This window comes from Hemibagrus wyckioides, linkage group LG22 (genome assembly GCF_019097595.1).
Source record: "Hemibagrus wyckioides isolate EC202008001 linkage group LG22, SWU_Hwy_1.0, whole genome shotgun sequence".
Taxonomy (NCBI): domain Eukaryota; kingdom Metazoa; phylum Chordata; class Actinopteri; order Siluriformes; family Bagridae; genus Hemibagrus; species Hemibagrus wyckioides.
This window is the reverse complement of record NC_080731.1, coordinates 11,304,902-11,327,370: the sequence shown is the minus strand read 5'-3', so window position 1 is coordinate 11,327,370 and position 22,469 is coordinate 11,304,902. Positions and strand designations below refer to the sequence as shown.

At 38.7% G+C, this 22,469-nt stretch overlaps 1 protein-coding gene across 4 annotated transcripts in view; it reads right to left on the bottom strand.

The window, feature by feature from the left end:
* Positions 1-22,469, bottom strand: part of adgrv1 (adhesion G protein-coupled receptor V1) — a 123,927-nt gene that overhangs the window by 9,677 nt on the left and 91,781 nt on the right. For all 4 annotated transcript variants that reach the window (XM_058375379.1, XM_058375380.1, XM_058375381.1 and 1 more), the window contains 4 exons: positions 15,544-15,660; positions 12,891-13,069; positions 8,859-9,016; positions 458-579 (listed from right to left, as the gene is read on the bottom strand). In XM_058375379.1, coding sequence (XP_058231362.1) covers positions 458-579; positions 8,859-9,016; positions 12,891-13,069; positions 15,544-15,660 — 576 coding nt within the window. The remainder of the gene's footprint in view (positions 1-457; positions 580-8,858; positions 9,017-12,890; positions 13,070-15,543; positions 15,661-22,469) is intronic.

Here is a 22,469-nt window from a genome sequence, read left to right as displayed (position 1 = left end):
CAGTATGACATGTAGGCTCAGTGATGTAGTGAAAAGAATGCAGAATGCTTTATCAGTTGGCGCTTGGCACCAGTGCCAAAATTAATACTTTGGGAACACATAGATAAGATAAACTGATAAGATCGATTGAACTTTACAAACATTAAGATATCGCAAGACTATCATTCTGTGACTTACACAACAAAAAATCCCTTCCCAGTTCATCCGAAAAGCCTAGAGACTGACTAGTCTTACATCTGAAAAGGAAAGTAATTAGGTAGGATTTTAACGTTGAGTTTCACCCTTTTAAAACCTTTAACAATTGGAGTGAAAAATAAGCACTGAAAAGATCATTGATGGATTAACATGGATTAACCCCATTACAGGTGAGTGAATGACAAACAGACAAAGTCAAAGAGCAACAGATGGCTAAGAACAGCTTGTTCCTTCCTTATGATGGATTATAGATAATACTCACCAACAAGATGTTGAAGATAACCAGGAGAATAAGCATCCAGAGATATCTGTACGCCATGTGCAGGCCAGCCCACAGACACACCACTGAGATCAAGGCATACAGGTACAACACCATGGGAACCTCTGCAGAACAAAAGCCAATAGACACTTGTAAACAAACACAAAGAAACACTTGATACGTTAGTATACCTATGTCAGCTTGTTTGACATTTCTTTTCAAGCTGTTCAAGAAGTTAGTATGCCTTACAGGAAGACAGCTTGGGCTTGGGACATGGACACAGGTTCACTGCTTTGTACAGCAGACTGGCCTGAAATACCCTGCATAGCACGTCAATTTTTCCATAACATCTGACAACCTCTGCTTTGGCAAAGTAGATGAGCGCGTTTGTTTATGGTCCTGGGAATGGTGCCCAAGATGACTGGCAAGGCAAGTGAATTTATTAAGAGAGTCTTTAATTAGGAGACTTTACTCAAGAGCCCAATGTGGGCGATAAATCAACTGCATTTTAGGGAGGCTATCAGGCAGATTAATACAACTCCTCCAATTGGTCTTATTGGAGCTAAGCTGGAAGCTTGTGAATGATGCCATACTTGGTAAAGACAGCTGATTAGAAACACATTTTTAAACTTTTATTTCCATTACAACATAACATCAGCACTTAGTTGTGACTAGAGTTCAAGGTATTGGTGGGTTTGAACCTTGCCTGACATCATGCATATTATCTTAAGCCTCTTCATTAAGCTGGCCCACTTGGATAAGGTTTGACGCAGACTACGTGTGAAGGCACACTTTGAATGATCAGTCATGACTATTGATCTCGATGCTGCACGTCCGCCACTAAGTATCATTACCCTTACATGTAGTAACCTCTGGCCAAACACCTGCAATCAATATATTATGTCCATGTTACTTCACACCCAATGTGTACTGGGAGGACATTTGTGATAGTACTGTGATAATGTTGAGTGGGCCACAGTTTTATATGAGATCTGCCCTACCTCACCTTCCTGATATACTCCTAGAACATTGCTTTATATGTCAGTTTAATGAATTACTACAACTAGTGCAACTAGTATTACAATTAGTCCAACTGATATTCTCCACCATTAAAACCTTAATCAAAAACACAGCAATTACAAGCAGAGAATAACGACAACCCCCTGAACAATGTCCAAAGAAACCACTTTGGCCCTTATTTGAATCGAAACACATGCTTTTCTTCCATTCAACTGCATTGTAGTGCATTTGAAATCTCAAAATAGGTTGTGTTTGCACATCAGTGGCTTCTTTTGATGAATGAGGCATCAGTATTCAAAGTCCAAAGCTGCTTGAGTGAAAATTCATTATTTAACTGCTCCTGGTACATCTGTTCATAATCAATTATCTAAAAAAAAAAAAAAACCCCGAAAAACACTTAGCATTTCAAGATAATAGCTTAAAGCTTTTAGTTATATAATGGAATAAAATTCAAAAGATTTACAATCACAAAAGGAACAGTGTACTACAGGTAACGTATCAAGATGAGCTGCAATAAAGAAAATAAATCAATGCACTGGTTCACTGGTTACACCAACTGCTCCACCAATTAGGAATACTAGTGTACACTTGTCTTGTCCAAGCGTTTGTATCACAATCAACATCCAAAGTCAACTTTTCAATTAGATTGAAAAGGTTTTCGGGTCTGTTCTCAACGCTAATGTATATACATGCACCAGCAACTGTTATTAGAAATGACTTTCATCTGGAACAAATGAATTTGAGAGGATCCTGACATTTCCAATAATATTAGGGACCACTTATGCTATTTTTTCAGAACATAGTGCTCCACGCTTTGGTAATAGCATTGTTTCTGAGCTAATTCACCAGCATTAAGATCCGTTGGGTTGGCGGGAACAGGGTGGAAAGCTTTGATCATAATGGAGCCTGAGGTACATGTTGACTCTAATGAAAGACTAACACATACAGTGCTTCCCAAATGGAAGGTAGCTTTTTAGGTAGGCAGTATTTTGGGAAGATTTTCTGTGCTCATGAGTTACAGACTATTCTGGAGAGGTAGCTGCCCACTGAAGTGAAAGAAGAACCAGAGTGTATAGTGGACCATCTTATTGCTTTCATAGAGTTGTGCATACAGTACTGTATATGTCAGTGATTGGCTTGTTTCCAAGATATCTACGTTAACAATTATGAAACTACTCAGTCCTCCAGGATTTCACCATTTTGAGATTGCAGAAATGAATGCAAAATCAAGCATCAGCGAAAGTATGATGTCTGATGTCATCTCAATGCATAATGCCCTCTTCTTCATGTGTGCAGAACATAAGTACAGCTATCATAAAAAGTAATCACAATAATTGCAGTATATGTCTTTACTGGTTTAAAAGAAGAATTTGTGCTTGCAAATTTGCCAATTCAAGTAGTAAGTTGTATTACAAATTTTGAAAAAAAAAAAAAAAAGCTGCAGAAAAATCAAGCATTTTGGCTGCACCGATCATGAAAACCTCCTGGAAGAACTCCATACAATCCAGTCAAGTACAAATTACAATAATAGACAAATGGCAGAGCTTTAAGATTTGTGTGGTTTGAACAAAAGACCTAATGGCTAAATGTGGCTTTGCTGTTCATGTTTGCTATTTGAAAGAGACATGGCATAATAACCGACTTGAAATACTTGCCTTACTGAAATAGCAATCACAAATGATCTTTCAATGAATGTGTCCCTGTGTGTATGCATAATAATTATATGCCTTGGATGATACCCTGTGTTATAAGGCTCAGTGATAATGGTATCAAAAGTGTAACAGATTTACTGACACATTGACTTCAGTTCAATCACGACCTATATGATAAATCTCACGTTTAGCCTACAGTAGTTACATTAAGTACTAAAAGTGTTTGATGATTCTAAAAGGTGTGGCAACCGTCTAGATTCCTTGCTGGTTAAAATGTTGCCTAGTGAGGCAAATACCTTTTAAAGGATGTGGCTACTAAGGCGGCTACCCCCAGAATGAAACACACCTATGTTTTTGGTTTCAAAACACAGGTATCTGTCTCTGAGGTTTGAGCAGTTTGCCTGGGTGATACTGGCTGGACCTAGACGTGAAACGTAGGTCACACATTCCTCACCTGACAGAGAACACAGGCGGCAAAAGTCAGTGTTTACCCACTGGGCTAGTACAGAGGTGTTACTTCCACTGCTCTGACGCTTCTCTCTTCCTCTATTTACGTCAATCATCCCTCAGACTGTTTTCTTCCAGCAAAATCACCCTCTTCTCTTTTCACCATCCTCCCTTTACTTGCCTTTCTCACCTTTATCCGTTTCAGCCAAAACATTTCTTCTACCCTCCCTCATTGCCTACCCTTGCTTTCCATCCATATAAGCACATTCCTTTCTTTTGGTCAGGAATTGGCCTTTACAGAAGCAGCATGTTCCCAAAAGCCTGAAGTGTAATCTATCCAAAAAGCCAGAACAGATTTGAGATCTGCCGCTTAAAAGCAAAACATGTTTACCCATGAGACTCCATGCTCAAATGATCTGCTCTATAAGATGTCTATAAATCTCCTCTCCTCTTGAGTATTACAGATTCTTTCTTTACTAAGAAAAGGAATTTCTGTAGGAGGGAGCGGAGGAAGAAATGTGCGATCAGGCAAGTGCAGTGAAAAGGCTTTTCTAGGGTGAAACAGGGTGCTTTTGAAAAGACCTAAAAGACACTTAATCCATGATTTAAGTCTTACGTATATAAGGAGAGGCCTTAGTGAATAGAATACCATATGGTGAAGAAAGAAATGCACAGACTCTACTGTAAGGTTTAATCAGATTTCAGATTAAGCTTGGCCTGAAAGAAGTCTCGGTTACATAATCTCCCTTGATATCAAATGGTGATGTGTTATTATCAGGATTGGAAGGAGAAGTAGTAGTAGGTACCGATAAGTGATCAACAAGAACAGTTTTGCAAGTGTAGAAGAAGACCAAAGATAATGATTATAGTGTTTCTCTTCCTGTTATGAACAATTACTCTGATCTGTTTGGTTATGGAAGCTGAATGGATGTGGCATTTGGACATCTTGCTCCTCTTCCTAGGTTGGATATATATGGGGAGGGTTCTTGACAGCAACAGATTTCTGAGCAGATGTTCCGTGCACCGAGTCCTGCTGTCTCTCTGAGGTAAACTAGTAACACACCGCTGAAGTGTTTTGCAAAACAGGAAAGGCAGGGTCATAAAAAAGTCAAGTTCTCCAGAATATCCATGATCAGAAATGCGTCATGTGCCTGCAATGAACCTGAAAGATTGTCTTTAGTGCATAGTCCTCAAAGCTTGTGTTCCAGAAAACGTGCAAGGTACAAAACGGTCTAAAAGATTCTATCAAGTATACACTATCAGGACAACTGGTCCTGAAAACTGAACAGTGAATATTTGTCTTTTTTCCATTTTTGCTTCAGTTATTTTGTACAGCTCCATTCACTCTGAGCTCTTACTGTTCTTGTTCCATTTATTGCTTTTGTAGTAAAGGCTAATGACTGAACATGATAAAGGTACAGCCGGTTACGTGATTGTCCTCTACTAAAGCCGTCAATGATTTCTCTCTTGACTTGTTGGCTTTCCTTTTTTTTCATTCTCCTGCTACCATAGAAGGAAATCGATAAACAATAGAACTACACTGAAACAGCATTATATAATAACTACATTTAGTGCCTGATACAAACACTTAAATGGCCTCGTAAAAGCATAATGGTTGAGTAACCTTAAACAGATGGTGTTCTGAGCAGTAGAAGACAAACAGACTAGATAGAATATAGCAGCACATGACTTTGGCTTGATTGTGTCTTAAGCAACCAAAACATTAAAATACCTGACGGGAGAGTCAAATGTCTATATTTCTAGCAGGATGACAGCTGAGGTTAATGTCAAACTTGTGTAAAAAATTAACCAACCTTTCCATAATAAATACATTCAAATCTGAGGCTTTCTCAAGACTGTTATTACAGTACATAATAACAATAGCAATAATAATAAAAGAGATATATAACATAACAGAAATACTTCAGTCAGATCCAAATGAATCTTAAACTATATAAAAGTATGAATATTACTCTAGGGAAACAACACGCACCACTTTGCTTTGCCTAAGCACTTTCATACTTCTCCTCCTCTCATATACCTGTAATTCCTGGTTGTTACTGTAAATCCAGATAAGAGCAATTTCAGTTCAAAGTACAATTACAGTCATAAAAAAAACAGACATGTCCTTTGCTTACTATCAAAAACTGTCTGCTCTATCAAAAAAACCCTTTTATTCAGACAGTTATCAAGCCATAAAGGCTGTCTTGGTTACCTTATTCCTCTTACATAACCATGTTAACAGCATTACTAAAATGTTCTTTTTGAAACACAGCAGGAAAGGCTGGGGGTATGTAGGGTAACTCTGGCTTAGACGGCCTCCTGGCTTGTTAGCACCTGAAACTACATCCAGCAATGTGATCTGATCTGACGTCAGTAGTAAGGTCAGTTCACAGATTATTTGCATCCAAAGCAGGTACAGCTGAAAGGGACTTTCAGTGTGTCCCTCTTTATCAGCTGAAGGCTTGTTGTTTCACTCAAGGAATGCGACAGATGCAAGAGCTGCACTCGATTTCATCAGCTGTAGTGCATGCATTATCAAGATCATTCTCGCAAAATAGCATGAAGAATCTGTAGATAAGTAAGTGAACAGCAATAAATCATCAGTTATGCTCGTATCTTGTGCCTAAATATGGGATGACGACGATATGGAGAAACTGGTGCTGAGCCAAAGCATGTCAGGTCATCTGACAGAGGCAGCAGAATAAATTCCAGGGTGTAAAGGAGAATCTGTTCAGATGCAATCATCATCAGCGGGAATGCACCCTGCATGGGACACCAGTCTATCACAGGGCACCATGCACACACACACACACACACACGCTCAAACATATGGGGTAATAATGCAAAGCTCATCCGCATATTTTTTGGAGATGGGACATGGCAAGAATATTCCCAAAAACAGTAACCTGCTCTCAAGATCCCAGATCCAGACACATATTTCATTGTATCACCTAGCAACGGGACCAGAACCTGACCAAAATATAATGCCCTTGTATCCTCAAAACAGTTGGGAATTCATCTCACTTTCTGAACACAAGACATAAGCCCCAAAAGCTCATGCAGAGCATTTTCCTTTTGCATGGACTTTAGATGTTCACTAATTTCCTATCATTTCCATCTCACTATCTAGTAGAATTTATTTATTTATTTATTTATTTATTTATTTATTTATTTATTTATTTATATATACCTTTTAATTTTTTTTTATTTATTTATTTTTTTTCACATGTATTTTATTTTGAATTTATTTATTTAAATTGATCGTTTTTGCTTCCTCATAACACCACAGATGATGCCATTGCTTAATTTCCTGTCTGTTTTTCTGGTTTTTAAGGGTTCTATATTTTGAAGACTAACCCACACACTGGAAGAAAGCCCAGCCCTGTTGTGATGACTAAAAGGGGCTTTTAGATAACAGAATTCCACATACAAAGCGCTGGCAGCAGTCATAATGAAAATGGATCATATGGTGATCAATGCGCATGGTCAGTCTGTAAATTAGAGGTGACATATAATCCTTTCTGGCCTCAATCAAAACTCTACTTGTTATCCATTTTGGACAAATATTACAAAGGACATCCTTGAATTAGACAGTAACCCTAATGCCCCCAAAAAGCGATACTTGCAGTAAACCTCAACAAAAGCTTCCATGTTTGCTTTAGGAGCAAACTGACACAGAGATAACTTTTAGTCTACAGCAAGCCACGGATCATTACAGAAGACTAGACATAAACAACTCAGAGAAAGAGTCAGTATTTGCTGTTAGTCCAGCATACTTCCAGGAAACATTTATGTTTTGCAAGCTCTCCACTTCTCTCTAGCTGCTAAACAGTAAATTAAATCTTTAAATAGAGCTGTCATAAAGTAATTATTTCCACAGAGAATTCCCAAAGAACATCCCTTCCCAAAGGCTAGATCACTGCTCATTATGAAGAAGCTGTTTTGAGGGTAAGGAAGCTTTGGTATGGTGGATTATCAGCACATCTCAAGGGTAAAGCTGCTCTTTCAACAGTTTTCAATAGGACAGCGTACACCCAGCAGCCTTGGCTCGAGGTCTCTGCACGGTTTAAAGAGTGATGATTAGGAGGAAAGGAGAAGCTCACAGGTTGCCCTGACCACAAGCTTGCTTCCTTCTGCATATGAGATGGAAGTACGTTGTGGAGTGCTGAATCAGCAGCGCTGCCTCTGAGGGGGAGGCTGAGCCTCTACTGACCTCCTCACTACAGACAGAAGGGCGTCTGGAGGCATCTGTGTATTAGGATCTGAGAATAATTTACCCCTTTTGGTCTGCTCCAACTGATTTCTTTTTGATGTGAAACAAAGCCTAAAATAGGTTTTCCTTTACAAAACGTTGATGATTTTGTTTGATTTGTCCATCACAGAATTATGTTCAGTCAAAATATGACATGGCCATAAAGGGAAGTGAACGCAATTGCACTTGAGTGTGTGAGTTTTGTCTGGCTAGTTCATGAAATATAGTTTGTTGCGCAACAACTACTATGAGGATCGGATATACCTGATCATCGGCCATTTTGTGCTCAGAATGTGTTAAAAACAAAGGTCAGTGTTGAAGAAGATGGTTTAACACTGAAGGATTTGGACAACCATGACAAAATAATATCTAAATACCTAAATCTGTTCTGGATTGAAGAATAATCAGATACAACTGTGTGTATGCAAGCTCAGAGGTTCTGAGGTCCTGCCAGCTGTTTAGAGGCTTTGAGGTCCTGCCTCAGAAGTCAAAGTGAATGTGTACGTGTGTGTGTGTGTGTGTGTGTGTGTAGCAGCATGTTATGTGCAAAGCAGTCACAGTGACAGGTCTGCAGTCCATTGCTGAAATAGCTGTGTGGTTATGGATTAGCCTTGTGTAGTGTAATTATTACTGAGAATTTTTATTACTATAAATATATTATTATTTTATTATATTATTATTATTATTATAAATATATTATTATAAATATTACTGAGTAATTATTTCTGCTTCAAAACCATTTTTATAACCACTGGAGACTGCTGTGCACGGAAATCCCAGTAGATCAGCAGGTTAGGAGAAATACTCAAACAGCCCATCTGGGACGAAACAACCGAGATCACATGCTTCCTCGTTCTGATATCCAGAGTACATAAGCTCTTGATGTGTATCTGCATGAGTTTATGTACGAGTTGTCACATGACTGGTTTATTGGATAACTACATGAATATGCAGGGAGTGAAGGTTTTCCTATAAAAGAAGCTGGTGAGTATATATACAATATATTCATTAAGGCTATGTGTACACACACCTGAGCTGTTGGTTCGGCCCCTGTAGACATCATCATAGGCTTTCCACTGTTGTGTAACATGATAAGCGTGGATGAAGACTACTAGCACTCCCACCACACAACTAAGAGGAATGAAAGCAGCTGTACACAGAGCTGTGTAGATGTTCGGGATGAAGCACCTGCACAGAGGGAGAGACAGAAGCGAGATAGACACACAGAGAGAATTATTTTTACCAGAGTCAGAAAAACAAAGTGCTATCAGAGTCGAAACTGGTTAATGTTTATTAAATACAGAAGTATTTAATGAAATGTACATTTCCATAAGATCAATAAAATATGTATGCAGTGAGCTGTGTTTCTTGGTCTTGTGTTGCGTACATCTGTGCCCTGTACAGTATATTTGTGTGTGTATGCTTGTGCAGTGAATGGTCGCCTGTATGTGTGTGTGTGTGTTGTATACAGTATGTATATGTGTGTGTGGTATACAATATGTATGTGCTGTGTAATTATTTGCTTTGTAAATCTGCTTGTCTTAAGGTCCGCTGTTAACATCTGTAAAAAAGACACAATGTCTCAAAGTTTCAGCTTCAATTTTCTCTTTCCTGGGTAACTATATAATCTCTTTCTTTCTCTCTGATACTTTCCCATCCTCCTGTTTTTTATCTCAGGAATGTCTTTCAATCTGAACTTGTTTTTCACCACTGTGCAATTAGCAGGCTTTAAACTGGCTTTTGCCATGGGAAAGCTTGGGGAGTGCAACGAGGGCTGATTTTGTTTTGACGTGACAGATGTCCAAATAGAAAGGACCAGCCCTTCGTTCACAGGGCCAAACAAGCTTAACAAATAAACCCAGAGCTACTTTATAGGGAAGAGATGAATATCATTTTATATCTTTAATAGAATACAACAAACGCAAAAGGTTGTGAAGAATAGCACAGGATATTATTTCACTTTCACACACAAGCAAAGTGCAAAATCCTCCACAATATAAACAATACCAGGGTGCAGAAGTCTTTCCTGGTTAAAGTTGCAGAAGTAACGAAGCTACTCTTTTAACATTTTGAAGGTCACGTATCCCACAGTGTCGGCTGTGAATTCCACGGCATTGCCATAATATTAGCTCCACTCAGGGGTGATGGAATGATGCTGAGGTAGTGCTATAACTGTAACTAAGGCCTGCTGCTGCCTAACAATAAAGGGTGGAGAGAGGGACACAGTGAGGACAGATTAAGAAAACCCGAGAGGTCACACAAAGCTAGCTGACGTACACTGCCCGATAAACCAAACCCAGGGAGTGGTGAAAATAGCTAAGCAAGCTCTTAATCACTGTATGAGTAAACAAAATGCTTTCCACTCATACGCATATTTACGTACAGGCATTATCGCATCGAAAGGTCCCTTTGATTTGAAAAACTTCTCTGAGATTTAGTTTGCACATGCTTGTGTTGACATTTCAGCGTACCATAAATATCAGCACAGAGTACTGGGAATCCATAACAGACTCAATAATAAAACTGTAATGACTGACTAATGATTAGTATTATTACTATCCTAATTTATATATATTTTTTTAAAAACAGCAACAACAGCAAAATAATAACTTAACCTAATATCTTTTAATGTTCATGTAGCAGGGGAGAGCAATGACCAACATGTAGCTTCATTACAGTACTTGAGTACGTGAATTACTGTACTGTTTTTTTTTTAAGTATAATTATATCACTTACTTGAGTTTTCAAGTCCATTTCAAGAACCAATCAAAATAAAGCAGTGTCCTGCCAAAAATCTAGTGCTAAATACCTAATAAGCAGCAGCAGCTGAGACAATGGAGACAGATAAACATCCCTGACCCAGTGTAAACGGTATCTTCAGTTTTAATTGATAATAATCACAGTGATATATAAGCCAAAGCCAGTAAAGATTTCAGTATTCAACAATTATGCTATTAACTACCTTAGTGAGCTAGACTAAGTCTTGCTAGATAGCTAACTATAACTATTTAGCATGTGCGATGGTAGCTCAAGTGGTTAAGGCTCTGGGTCATTGACCAGAAGATCGAGGTTCAACCCACCCTGCTCTAGGGGTTCTGCATCATGGCTGACCCTGCGCTCTGACCCCAACCCCTAAGGATGGTATATGTGAAGAAAGTATATGTGATGAATAAAGACAAGTTATGAAAGCTGAAAAGAATTGATCTATCTAGCTAACTTTACCTTTCTGTATATGCTGCTGATAATAGAGGTGGTGTTCACTTTAGAATAGCTCACTTGGTGAGTTATCTTACTCAAACCACATCACGTATTAATGCTGTAAGGTTTTAGCATCCCCATAAAATTTTAGTCATTCCATTGCTGGAACATTTATGAGCAGCAAACAAATTTACTTTGCCCAATCCAGACTTAGGTTGCAAGGAAAATGATTTAAGGCTTGAAATTAGCATAGAGCTGGTATGGTTTGGGGAAGCATCATACCAAATCAATACAAAGTAATTCTTACTGATCACCTTTATCCTATGATGATTTTATTTTTATTATTATGAGACTGGAATATTTCAGGATGATCATTTCCATCCAAGAGGCATGATAGCTCTCTGAGTGGTTTTGATGAATGTGGAAAAGATGCAAATTACATGCTATGGCCTTTACAGTCACTGGTCACAGTGAGGTGTTAGACAGCGCTCTCCTCTCCTCTCCTCTCCTCTCCTCTACAGTCACAAAGACTCTAGACTCTATGCTATACTGAAACTGTTCTGTCAGCTCATATGTATATTTCCGTTTTTAGATTAGATATATTAGAGCAACTGCACACTGATTGGACCAGATGATTTTAAAATATAAGAGAGCCTCCTTAAGATATTTTTTCAGCTATTGAGCTAAGAGCCTAATCCAAAAGATCATGATAATAATACTGTAATAATATATTCACTATATGTATATATTAATTATAAAATGTCTTTAATTCTCTAAAACAGAAATTCATAGTTTTCCTATCAACCTGCCCGTTTTTCATGTTAAAGTTTGTTTCTCTCTGATTGAGCTCCTTTGAGACATAGTACATACTTTATCTCTCTGTATGGAAACACATCCTTGAAACTTGCTTCCTTGTGAAGAGGCGGGAACTAGAAAGCCATGTGAGATGAGGTGAGATGACATCACTTGTTTGTCTCTGGGAGAGGGTTATTTACCTTTCCGGCAAAGGCAGGGAGTGTAGGCACTCTGGAGACTGCAGAAATGTTGGTCAGAAAGGGGGAGGAGGAAGAAACTAAAGCTCCTCACTATTACCTGAGCCTGGGCGGGTATGAAACTAAATGTATACACAGTCACGGCTTGTGACCTCATAACCACAGTGTGACTAAAAATAGCCCCACTACCCCTACTTACATGCAGAAGAACCCACCTCCACTCGTTCTGGGCAGGGCACTTGCTCTAACAACAAAAGAAGTACTTATTCTGCCAGGTCGGATAAGTGAGATTAATCATCCCATTGTGTGCTGACTGCATATGTGTGTGTGTGTGTGTTAGGTGTAAGGTGTGAAGCGGTGATCTGTGTGTGAGACACATGTTTGTAGAGTCCACTGCCAAGACGTGGTTTTATTTAATCACTTCTCAAACTGACACTGAGTAATAAAGAATATGAAAAATGCAGGACGTTCGTTAATGTTTAGAAATATCCTTCTACTAAATTATATCTAATTGTATCTAAATATTTGAATATCCTGTTGATACACTATTTACTTTGTGCTGAAATATTTTGCCTGATGCCATATGCAGTATTTCATTCAATTGACAGAACTTCTGTATCTTTAAACCTTTAACACTTGAATATTAGCCTCTATTAATATCATTCATTACCATCACTACTGCTTACAATGACCTGTTTTTTTTTTATTAAGCACAGGTCCTAATTACACATCCTATGTAGTCCCAATTTAATACAAAACAAGCACAGCACATATTAATGTACTGTAGTTTAAATCATTGTTTTTACTAAGTGATGAAATAAAAAGCACAGTTCTTGGTTTTGGACTCTTGTTATATCTGACAGTGCACTCACAGCTCTCCCTGTACCAGTCCATAGACATCATGAATGCTCCAACTATAACCACCGAGCAGCACCGTGACGAGAATTATGATGACCAGAGCAGGAAGTCCCCAGCTCAACAGGAAGTAGAGCAGATAGCGTCTCTCTGTGTGCTCGTCATTCATCACCAGGGTCTGCCAGAAGTTAACAGCCTGAGGGAAAAGCGACATGGACGATGAGCAAAATCTGTTGCCATGTCTCTAAATGTTTAATGTGAATTTAAAATAATAAAAACAAAGCACTGGTGTATGAGACAGAAGTCATGAGGCTCAATTTTTCACCTTTTCTATATTTTCTTCACTTTTCTGTAAGAGTTTTAGCTGAGAATAAGCTTCACAGCATTTAGAAAGTGCCATATAAATGATTCAGATGCTATCACCAAGTTAATTATCACCAAGTTTTAATGTGTCATTCAAGACCACTGTTTACAGTGATAATACAAAACCTGAAGAAACCTGGAGAAAATGTATAATTCTGTGTACAATATTTTTTCTCAATGGATGTATTCACTTACACTAAACTCTGTAAACGCCCATAAGAGTCATGTAGTATGTCATATGCATTATATGTTACATCTGCCCTGATCCTTGCCTTAAGAACATAGCTAATATTATATATTATTATTAACTAACGTTCACCCATAGTACCAATCGAGACCTTCCATGTCTGTAGTTTGTTTTTACATCTGTAGTTTGTTATAGAAGACTTTATAGTGTGAGAGGATATTCAAATAAGGTGTTGAAGATTTTAGCACTGCTGCTTGTATGTTATCTCATATGTTAATCAGTGTGTCTTTTGTATAAGACAAGCACACAAACTGTATTTCTTTTCTAGCCGGAAATGATAAAATATAACATTTATGCATTCTCATGCCATTTTGGAACAATAACTTTATCAGTACTTGGATTTGTTTCAGTCTGTAATCCTTCATGCACAATTTTATTGTGTCTAAAATTCATACTTGATGATCGTCTTTATTTCTGGTGTACAGTGCGCTTTAAAGGCCGCATTGTTTATGGACTTCCCACGTCTGAGGTAAAGCAGGCTTACGAATACGAGGAAACACATATTGAAATTGGTGTCATGGTAACTGCCTACACACTAGATATAGAAGAGGGTTTGTTTAAGAAATGTTTGCATAGTAGAATTTAAGAGCACATACAGTGTATTTGAACTGAAGTCTATGCAATACGTATTAAGGTATTACGTCTTTTTTAAAAATGTGATTTTCAGACATTTTTGTTACAGATTCACTCTGGATTTGGAAATTTATAAATGGAGCGCTGCAGGAGTCCTGACATTATGAAACCTAGAGATGATTACAGAACCTGACACACTAAAACTTTTTTGCTGTGCTGAACTTTGGACAAAACTTTTCTGAAAGGAGCTAATTACTAGCGTTGTGTTATTTAACACAGTGAAACTAACTCAATGAAACTAGATGATGCCCGCAGAGTCCCTAATGCATTTACGTCATATGGCTGTTACGGTGCTGTAGTGACTCTGCCACCCAGCTCTGATTTATTGGAAGCAACTGCAGGCAGTCATTGGCTAGACACTGATATTTGCTTCATAAACAAGGCAGGGACCTCTCAAATCAATGGTCTGCATTGATTGTATTTTAAAAGTAGGGATGGAAATGTAGTGCTGGCCTACAGAAAGATAAGGATAAAGAAAGGCAAACAGTTCACACAAAAGGCAAACAGAAAGCAAGGGACAGAGAGAGAGAGAGAGAGAGGGAGGACAAAAATGTGAATGGCAACATTACTAGGAAATATAGTACAGAGTGATGTGACCTAATAAGACACGAAGTGAATACCACAGAGGAGTTGCTTCAAAATCTAGCCTAAGGCTGCCATTAATTCTAATTTTAGTTCATGGAAGAGTTGAGCTGAAGAATGGTAGGTGTTCTCAGGGAGATGGAAGAGGATTTGTGAGAGTTGGCTGCAGGCATGTCTGAACAACTCCCTCACAAATGCTGCACAAGCAGAAATACACGTAGCTCAAGTTGTGCATGAAACTGTGTAAAAAAAACAAAAAACAAAACACGGGTTTGATAAGTAGGACAGGGAGTGAATGAGCTCTGTTCCTGTTTAAACTTTGAGGATATTTAAGTTGAGTGAGGAAGAAATTAGACAGGCCAAAGATAATATATAAACTACTGGAAGTTTAGAGGTTACTTAACATTTAATCTCTAAGCCCTTTGATATTTCATTGGCAGTGCTTGGCTGAAATTCTGAGAAGTTTAATTTCCCACTAAGATACACAGAGGGTTGAACGAAAAGGACAAAGATAAAGAGAGGCACAAAAACAACATGTGGTGAAGCTAGAAAAATGAAGGAAATTAAGGAAAGGAATGGAGGCTTTTAATTTTTCTCTTATATATAGTAGAGAAAAGATTTTCAGTAGAATATTTTACGGTTTATTTTCACTAGAATACTTATCCTCAATGTCATAAAATGACTATTATGCAAACCTTTTTTCTAATAAAAATGTTTAACTCCACTGTACCTCTGCTTTGATGATGCAGTGATCCTTAATGTGCTCACGGTGTTATCTTCTACTATGGATTTCATGCAATGAGAAATGTTTTGAATGAGTATAACAGGCAGTGCCTTCCTTTTACCTGTATAAGCATCCAGCTGAACTGACTGAGGTGGAAGTAGTGGAGGAAGAGGCCCAGGGTAGCACAGCCATCATCTGAAAACATTCGACCCCTGAATGCTGACACCAGGAAGCAAATCTGCGACAAAAAAAAGAGAGCGAGATATTAAGAGCAAATTAGAGCAAATAGAATTTCAGAAAAAATTGTGTAAAGATGTCTTAGTCTGTAAAGATGTGTATAGATTTCAAAATGAATTTACACACACACACACACACACAGTTCATGCTCATAAGTAAACAGCTGGTGACCAGCATGACCTACATAATGAATACTGCTTACAAACAAAACAAACAGCAACCAAGAAGCAGCTTCACTGAGAACTCAAACAAAATGACCAGAACTATGAACCAGCATGGGCCAGGAGGACATTCACGCTTTATTCAGCAGGAAATGCTTGCACATACACATACATACAGATCAATGGATCAGTTCAGTGACACTTTTCACCCTGACATTTGGACAGAATAACCCTCAGAACATGGCTAAATGATTTATGGCGGCGTATTTTATGCATTTTTAAAAAGGGAGACCAAGCGGCCAAGGCCATATTTTATCCAGTATACTACAGGTCACCATCCTGCATCATGCAGAGCCAGTAGAGCCTCTGTACACATAACAAATATCAGATTCCCCATGGTGCTCCAGCAGCAGGACCCTTCGCTCTCACTGCCATGGCCTGGGTTCAATTTCAGGGGACCAACCCAGCAACCCAACTCGAATAAAATGTGAGGGTTGCATAAGGAAGGGAATCTAGTGTAAAAACCTGTGTCAGATCAAACCCCTGAACAGGAAGCAGCTTAAGGACAACAACATACAGATCTGTTCATTACTTCAATCCTTAAGCAATTTAACTTTTCATTCATTCAGGCATTCATTCGGTTTGTGAAGGAGAATAGGTTCCCACATCTAACCCTAGGTTCCCAGAATTTCCCACATCTAACCCAAGCCACTGCATATTGTGACTTCAGCTGGACACATACTTTATTACTAAATTTCATCTATGTAGGAAATGAAAATTTCTTTATCAAATTCTACGTCCTGGCTATACATCATGACTGGCAGATAAATATAAAAAAATCAACACAAGGTGACACTAATGGCTTTGATCATTGCCAGATTGCTGGCTAATCAGTTTTTCTAATATCCAGCCCAGTCCAAAGTATTATTCAGCTGACTCAGGCGGGGAAGTCGCCTGAACTATAAAGGAGCAGTTTCTTCAGCTGCATGTCGTCTAATAATGCAGATTGAAGCAGATGACTCATGCACCTGCTCTGTGGAGGGGATGGATCTGGGCTGATATGGAGGCACTTTATGTGAAATGACAGAGTGCTCTGCTTTGATAGATGACTGGCTACAGAATTATATGGCAGCACACAGCATTGTAGATTCACTGCTTGGTTCATCATGGCAACCTTAGCGCTAGTAAGTGGTACAGCATAGTGTTAATACAGTATGGGATATTTGGTGTTTGTGTTGGTTTGATGGCGGTCTGAGATGAACCTCAGCAAAGAACGGGTCCGGTCATTAACGTAAATGTGAGTCGCAACATACCTTTATTGTTCATGTATTCATCTTTAGTAACTTTACTGTTATTTGGTCAAGGTCAGAGTGGATTAAAATGAAGCTAATGGTTTGTTTACATTTTAGGATCCAAATTAAGATGAATAATTTTAAGCGGAATTAAAATAACAGCCCTATGAAACATCTGCAGTTATAATGAATTATGAACTTGAGTGATGTAACTGATATAGGCCTCAACTGTTAGAGCCAGAATTCCCAAACTATGCAGACAGAGCTGGCATTCCTCCCGCTGGGTTTTCCCTCCTGCAGTGTGATCCAGTGTTTCCAGGGACAGAGTGATAAAGCTCATATTTTGTTCCAAAAAACCCCTTCAGTTTAGGCTGGGCTTATTTTAGATTTCAATCCGGATACAGACACAGATAATGGCACGGCTTTACACCTCTTTCTGCAGTGTAAATAATAACAGCGTAATAAATCAGACCTGTGAGTGGGTGCAGAGTGTAAAGAGTATAACTCCACTCTAATTAGATATTATGGCAGTTGTAGTGTTATATGTAATCACCTTGTCAGTTTGTTATACTAATAATCCTTCACACCGAGAGAAGTGTCTTCCTTTCTGAATACTACAGTACACACTTCATGCACACTCAGGTTTATTATTTATGACATCTGATTTGTGCTTGGCAACAGGAAATTACTGCAGACCTGATGCAAACTGATAGCAAACCTGGATGACGTTAATGTCATGTCATGATTCTGATTTTATCACGATACTAACTAAGCTTTGGTCTGGAAGGGAACTAAGTTAGAATCTGTAACAATGAGACCACATTGATGCAAATAAAGAAAACATATTTCACTTAATTACGAAATTAGCTCTGAGTAAAACATCCAAATGGTTTCAAAGAAGTTCTGTGTAAACTGGAAATGCATAGTTATTTGAAAGTTTGCCAACTTCCTGTTTGTGTTACGGACAGAGTTGAGTAACATTCTTGCATGTCGGAGGCTCGGGGGCAGGAAACTACTCCAGAAAGTCCCAAGAACTAATCAACAGATCATATACTGCCATGTGTTATTATGTTCATAAGACTGAAGCCGGGATAAACATTTATGAGGCCAAAGGCTCACTCTGAGTGCTGCTACATTTCTGGACACGCCATCGAGGTCCCGAGCGCTAACTCCGAGTCTGAGTCACATTGAGGTTTTGCAGCCTACATTTTAACTCCCAAGGGTTATTGAGGTAGAGGTGAGAAGGATCAACAGCGCTGTCACTGTACATAAATAGACTTTTAAATAATCCAGCCTCTCTTTTGACTTGAACACCCCACATTTGTACAAGGTTATTCTACAATCTACATTATTACACAATATTAGGCAGGTGGTCATAATGTTATGCTTGGTCAGTGTATATATGGCTACAAATATCTGTGTCACTTCCTTCTTTTTATATATATGTACATTAATTTACGAGCTAATGTGTACAAGATTAAAGACATATCTGGTAGGATTATTTAATATTTGCCTACACTCTATCTAATTGAATCAGTAATGTCACATATTCCCGAAAGAATGAAACAAGATTACATTTAAACATGAATTTGAAATGATATACAAATGGAGAAATTGGTGTAAATTATTTGTGAGCTTTGGCAAAACAATATCTATATATTTTTGGTTGTTGCTGCTACCGTGTTTAAACATGTGCATGTGATCAGAGTGCTTATTGCTTTACATGTGTCAGAGGAATAATCACATTACATAATGTGTCTAGCAATCAAGAAAGGCTCTGTTTTACTGAGGTGCGATACTGATGAATTACAGCCACCATGTTGAGTGTAATGCTTTGCCGCCTTTGTTTATTCATCACTTTTAAGCAGTGGTCCGTCTTTCCTCATACCATTGCTGCTTATACTCACAACAATTCTGAAAGAAATCTGTACCTTCTTTCATTTTGGGAAGACAAATATTACTTTCCAAATTTCTGGGTTCGATATATATTCGATATGTTATAATATTTGATGACGTGCTTCACTAGCAGACTTTTCCCTAAGTGTATTTGAAAGAAGAAAAAAAAAAAATCTGAGGCTTTAAGGAAATATCAAATTACAAATAAAGCTCCTGTAATGAATCTTCTATTAATTACAGTTAAGAAGGCAGAAAGAAACAGCATGTCCTGTTTTACTTGTACCTATAAAGAAAACTTCTGTGACACAGGCTAAAGCACAAAACATGTTTGTGCCAACCGGCTGTCCCCCAAGGAGCTGCTGGAGTGAATGAAACAGGGGAGTACAGCTCAGATCCACCTTCTGCTTTAAGGGAACTGTTTTCCCAGGCTCACTGAATTGATTACATCAGTAACATTAGATTCAGCTTTGTGGGAAGCAAGGGCTCCTCCTCATTCACCGAATGACCTTCCTGTCTAGTTTAATGGCCAAGGATGAATCCAAACACTCGAACAGGACAACAGGAAAGAGTAAGATAGCCCATGATAGCCTCACACTCCTGTTCTTGGCTGACAGGCATGGAACACAGTGTAGTCTTCTGCTGTTGTTGCTCATTCACTGCAAGGTTTGATGTTTTGTGCATGCTGAGATGCTTTTCTGCTCACCCTGGTTGTAACGAGTGCTTATTTGAGTAACTATATAATTCCTGGCAGCTTGAGCAGATCCCTGACCTCTATTATCAACAATGCGTTTCCACCCACAGAGCTGTCGCTCGCTCAGTGTTGTTGTTTTTTTTGTTTTTTTTGCACCGTCCTGTGTAAACTCTAGAGACTGTAGTGTGTAAAAATCCCAGGAGATCAGCAGTTTCTGAAGTACTCAACTCAAGTTTCAACATCCATGCCATAGAAATAACAATTTCCCCATTCTGATATTTGATGTGAACATTAAATGAGGCTCTTGCTAGATATCTGCATGATATTTTGCATTGTGCATTATACATTTTGCATTATGAATACAGGTGCTCCTATTAAAGTGGCCAGTCAGTGTATATGCTTATTTTAACCGTCAATAACACAATAGCGCAAACTTTAATAAACATTAATCTAATTGTTATGGAGAACAACGTGGCTATACGTCAGCGGCATTCATCTCTGAACAACTGTCTTACCACCATTTTGGTTTCCTGAAGAGCTGCAGGTCCTGTACTCACTCATTTGTACACTGTACATGAACTTTGAGTGAGATGATGCATCCAGATAAGTATTCCACTTCACTTTTAGGCATGTCACTTCCAAATCTCTTTAAGCTCTTGTTGCTGTGTGTGTGTAAATGTATTTATAGCATGCAAACAAAGAACTAACTGTAGCCAAGTTCTGGAACGATCCATAATACAGCGCAACGTAACATCAATTTCCGAAAGCTAGAACAGTTAATCCTGGAGGTGACAACAGACCGTAGATAAGAGATTAGACGACCTGGTATTCACAGCCTGGACAGCCTGATGAAGCAGATGGAGAGTGGCGATATGCTTCATTCACAATGGGCCGTCATGCGTCGATATGAATTCCCATTCAATACAGAAGAATTTTTCATTTAACTTGGCGTCTCTAAGATCATGCTAATTAAACTTCTGAACTATTCTGAACAAATATATGGGTTTCAATTTGTATTGAATACTTTTAAGTCTTTTCAAAATGAAATTCAGTGCATAAAGTGGTTTAAAGGCAGCAGGGTTTCAGCCCCATGCTGTTTCCTCACTTGGTTCTGTCCTTAGCAGGCAGCAATATGAAGGCAGGCACTGAAAGATGATTCATTCACAGCTCTTCTCAGATCATTATTATCAGGCTTCAAAAGACAAGCCAGGCACTCTGCTAGGAGAACTTAGTGACACAGGGAACTTAGTGAAAGATGAAGGTACGCAAGGTCACTGTTATTTTTTGTTCAGAACCATGACTTTTTCTCTTTTGTCTTATAATTCCTTGAAGTTGAGAGTAGTGCAATTGTTGCCCAATAGTTAAAGCTCTAAGTTATAAATCAGAAGGATGGGGGTTCAAGCCTCAACACCACCAAGCTGCCACTGTTGGGCCCTTGAGCCACGTCCTTATCCCTCTTCACTCCAGGAGTACTGTGTCATGACTGACCCTGTGCTCTGACCCCAGCTTCCTAACAAGCTGGGATATGTGAAGAAAAAAATTCTGCTGTGCTGTAATGTGTGAATACAAGCTTCTTCTGCGAGTAGCAAAACCAACTTACTTATTATGAATGTTTTTTAAGAACTTCAACTTCCAAGCCTATCTCATTCTGTTACTCTGCTACTGATGAGTCGAGAAGCGGTCTCCTCAGACACAAGCTGAGTGAAAAGGACAGAAGCCATGCAGGCTTAAAATAGCCAAGTTCATACATTACAGACCCTTCGCTGTGACTGACATATAAATGACAGGGACCAGAAAGGATGAGTGCTCAGCTAAAAGCAAGATATTGCAGGTTCAAGCCAGATTGTGGTTGACGTGTGGTTGCTTGTTTATCCTGCAACATTAGATAAATGAGGCAGCCTTTATCGCCGGCACAAACCGGAATTCTCTGGAACTCTGGCACATTTATCTTGCGAGATTTAATTTCCAGCCGTCACATGATCCGTGAAACCATTGATGAATTCTGTATAACCTTTAAATTGATAAATTGGAGTAACCAGTTATATGAATCATAAAGCAGTTCAGACATGGCCTGCTAAATTTAGAACAAGTTAACTCCTTTTGTCTTCTCTGGCCATGATTGTTGTGTTTTGTCACCAGAGCACCTCCCCCTACTTACAGCTGTGAAAAGAGTCAGGCCGTCTGCACCCTCGGGCCAGTTTCCGTTCAGATCTCTCAGACAGGTAAATTGCATTGCTAATTCTCCAGGGGTGTCGAGCTGTATATTAGGCTACAAAGAAATGTAATCATGCACACAAATATTATACAAAAGTTGCTCAAAGCCACTGTACAAGCAAGTGATTCGTGATCATTTTTTTCTCTTTCAGCCAAACCAGTTTGAGAAAAGAGTTGTGGCAGGTTTGCCAGGTCATAAAACCCTCTTAAACTTGTTGATAAGACTCCTAAAACTAAAAACATGTTAATATAGCAGAATTAAAACCATGCAGACGCCCTGAACATGGACATGTATACTACGCATTTGCTGTTTGCATTAAAAACCCTGCTTATCCATTTTATTTTTACAGAACAGAATTAATGATATAATGAACACATGCACTACAGCCAGACATCAACTTGCAGAAAAAAATAAAAGAAACCATGAAATATCACCCAAATCTGATCAAAAACCACAGCCCTGGCAACCCAGCAACAGTCTTACAGTTATAGTTTGGTTCTAACTAATACTAGCCACAATCAGTGCTAAGTAACACCAGACCACCTGACAGAAAGA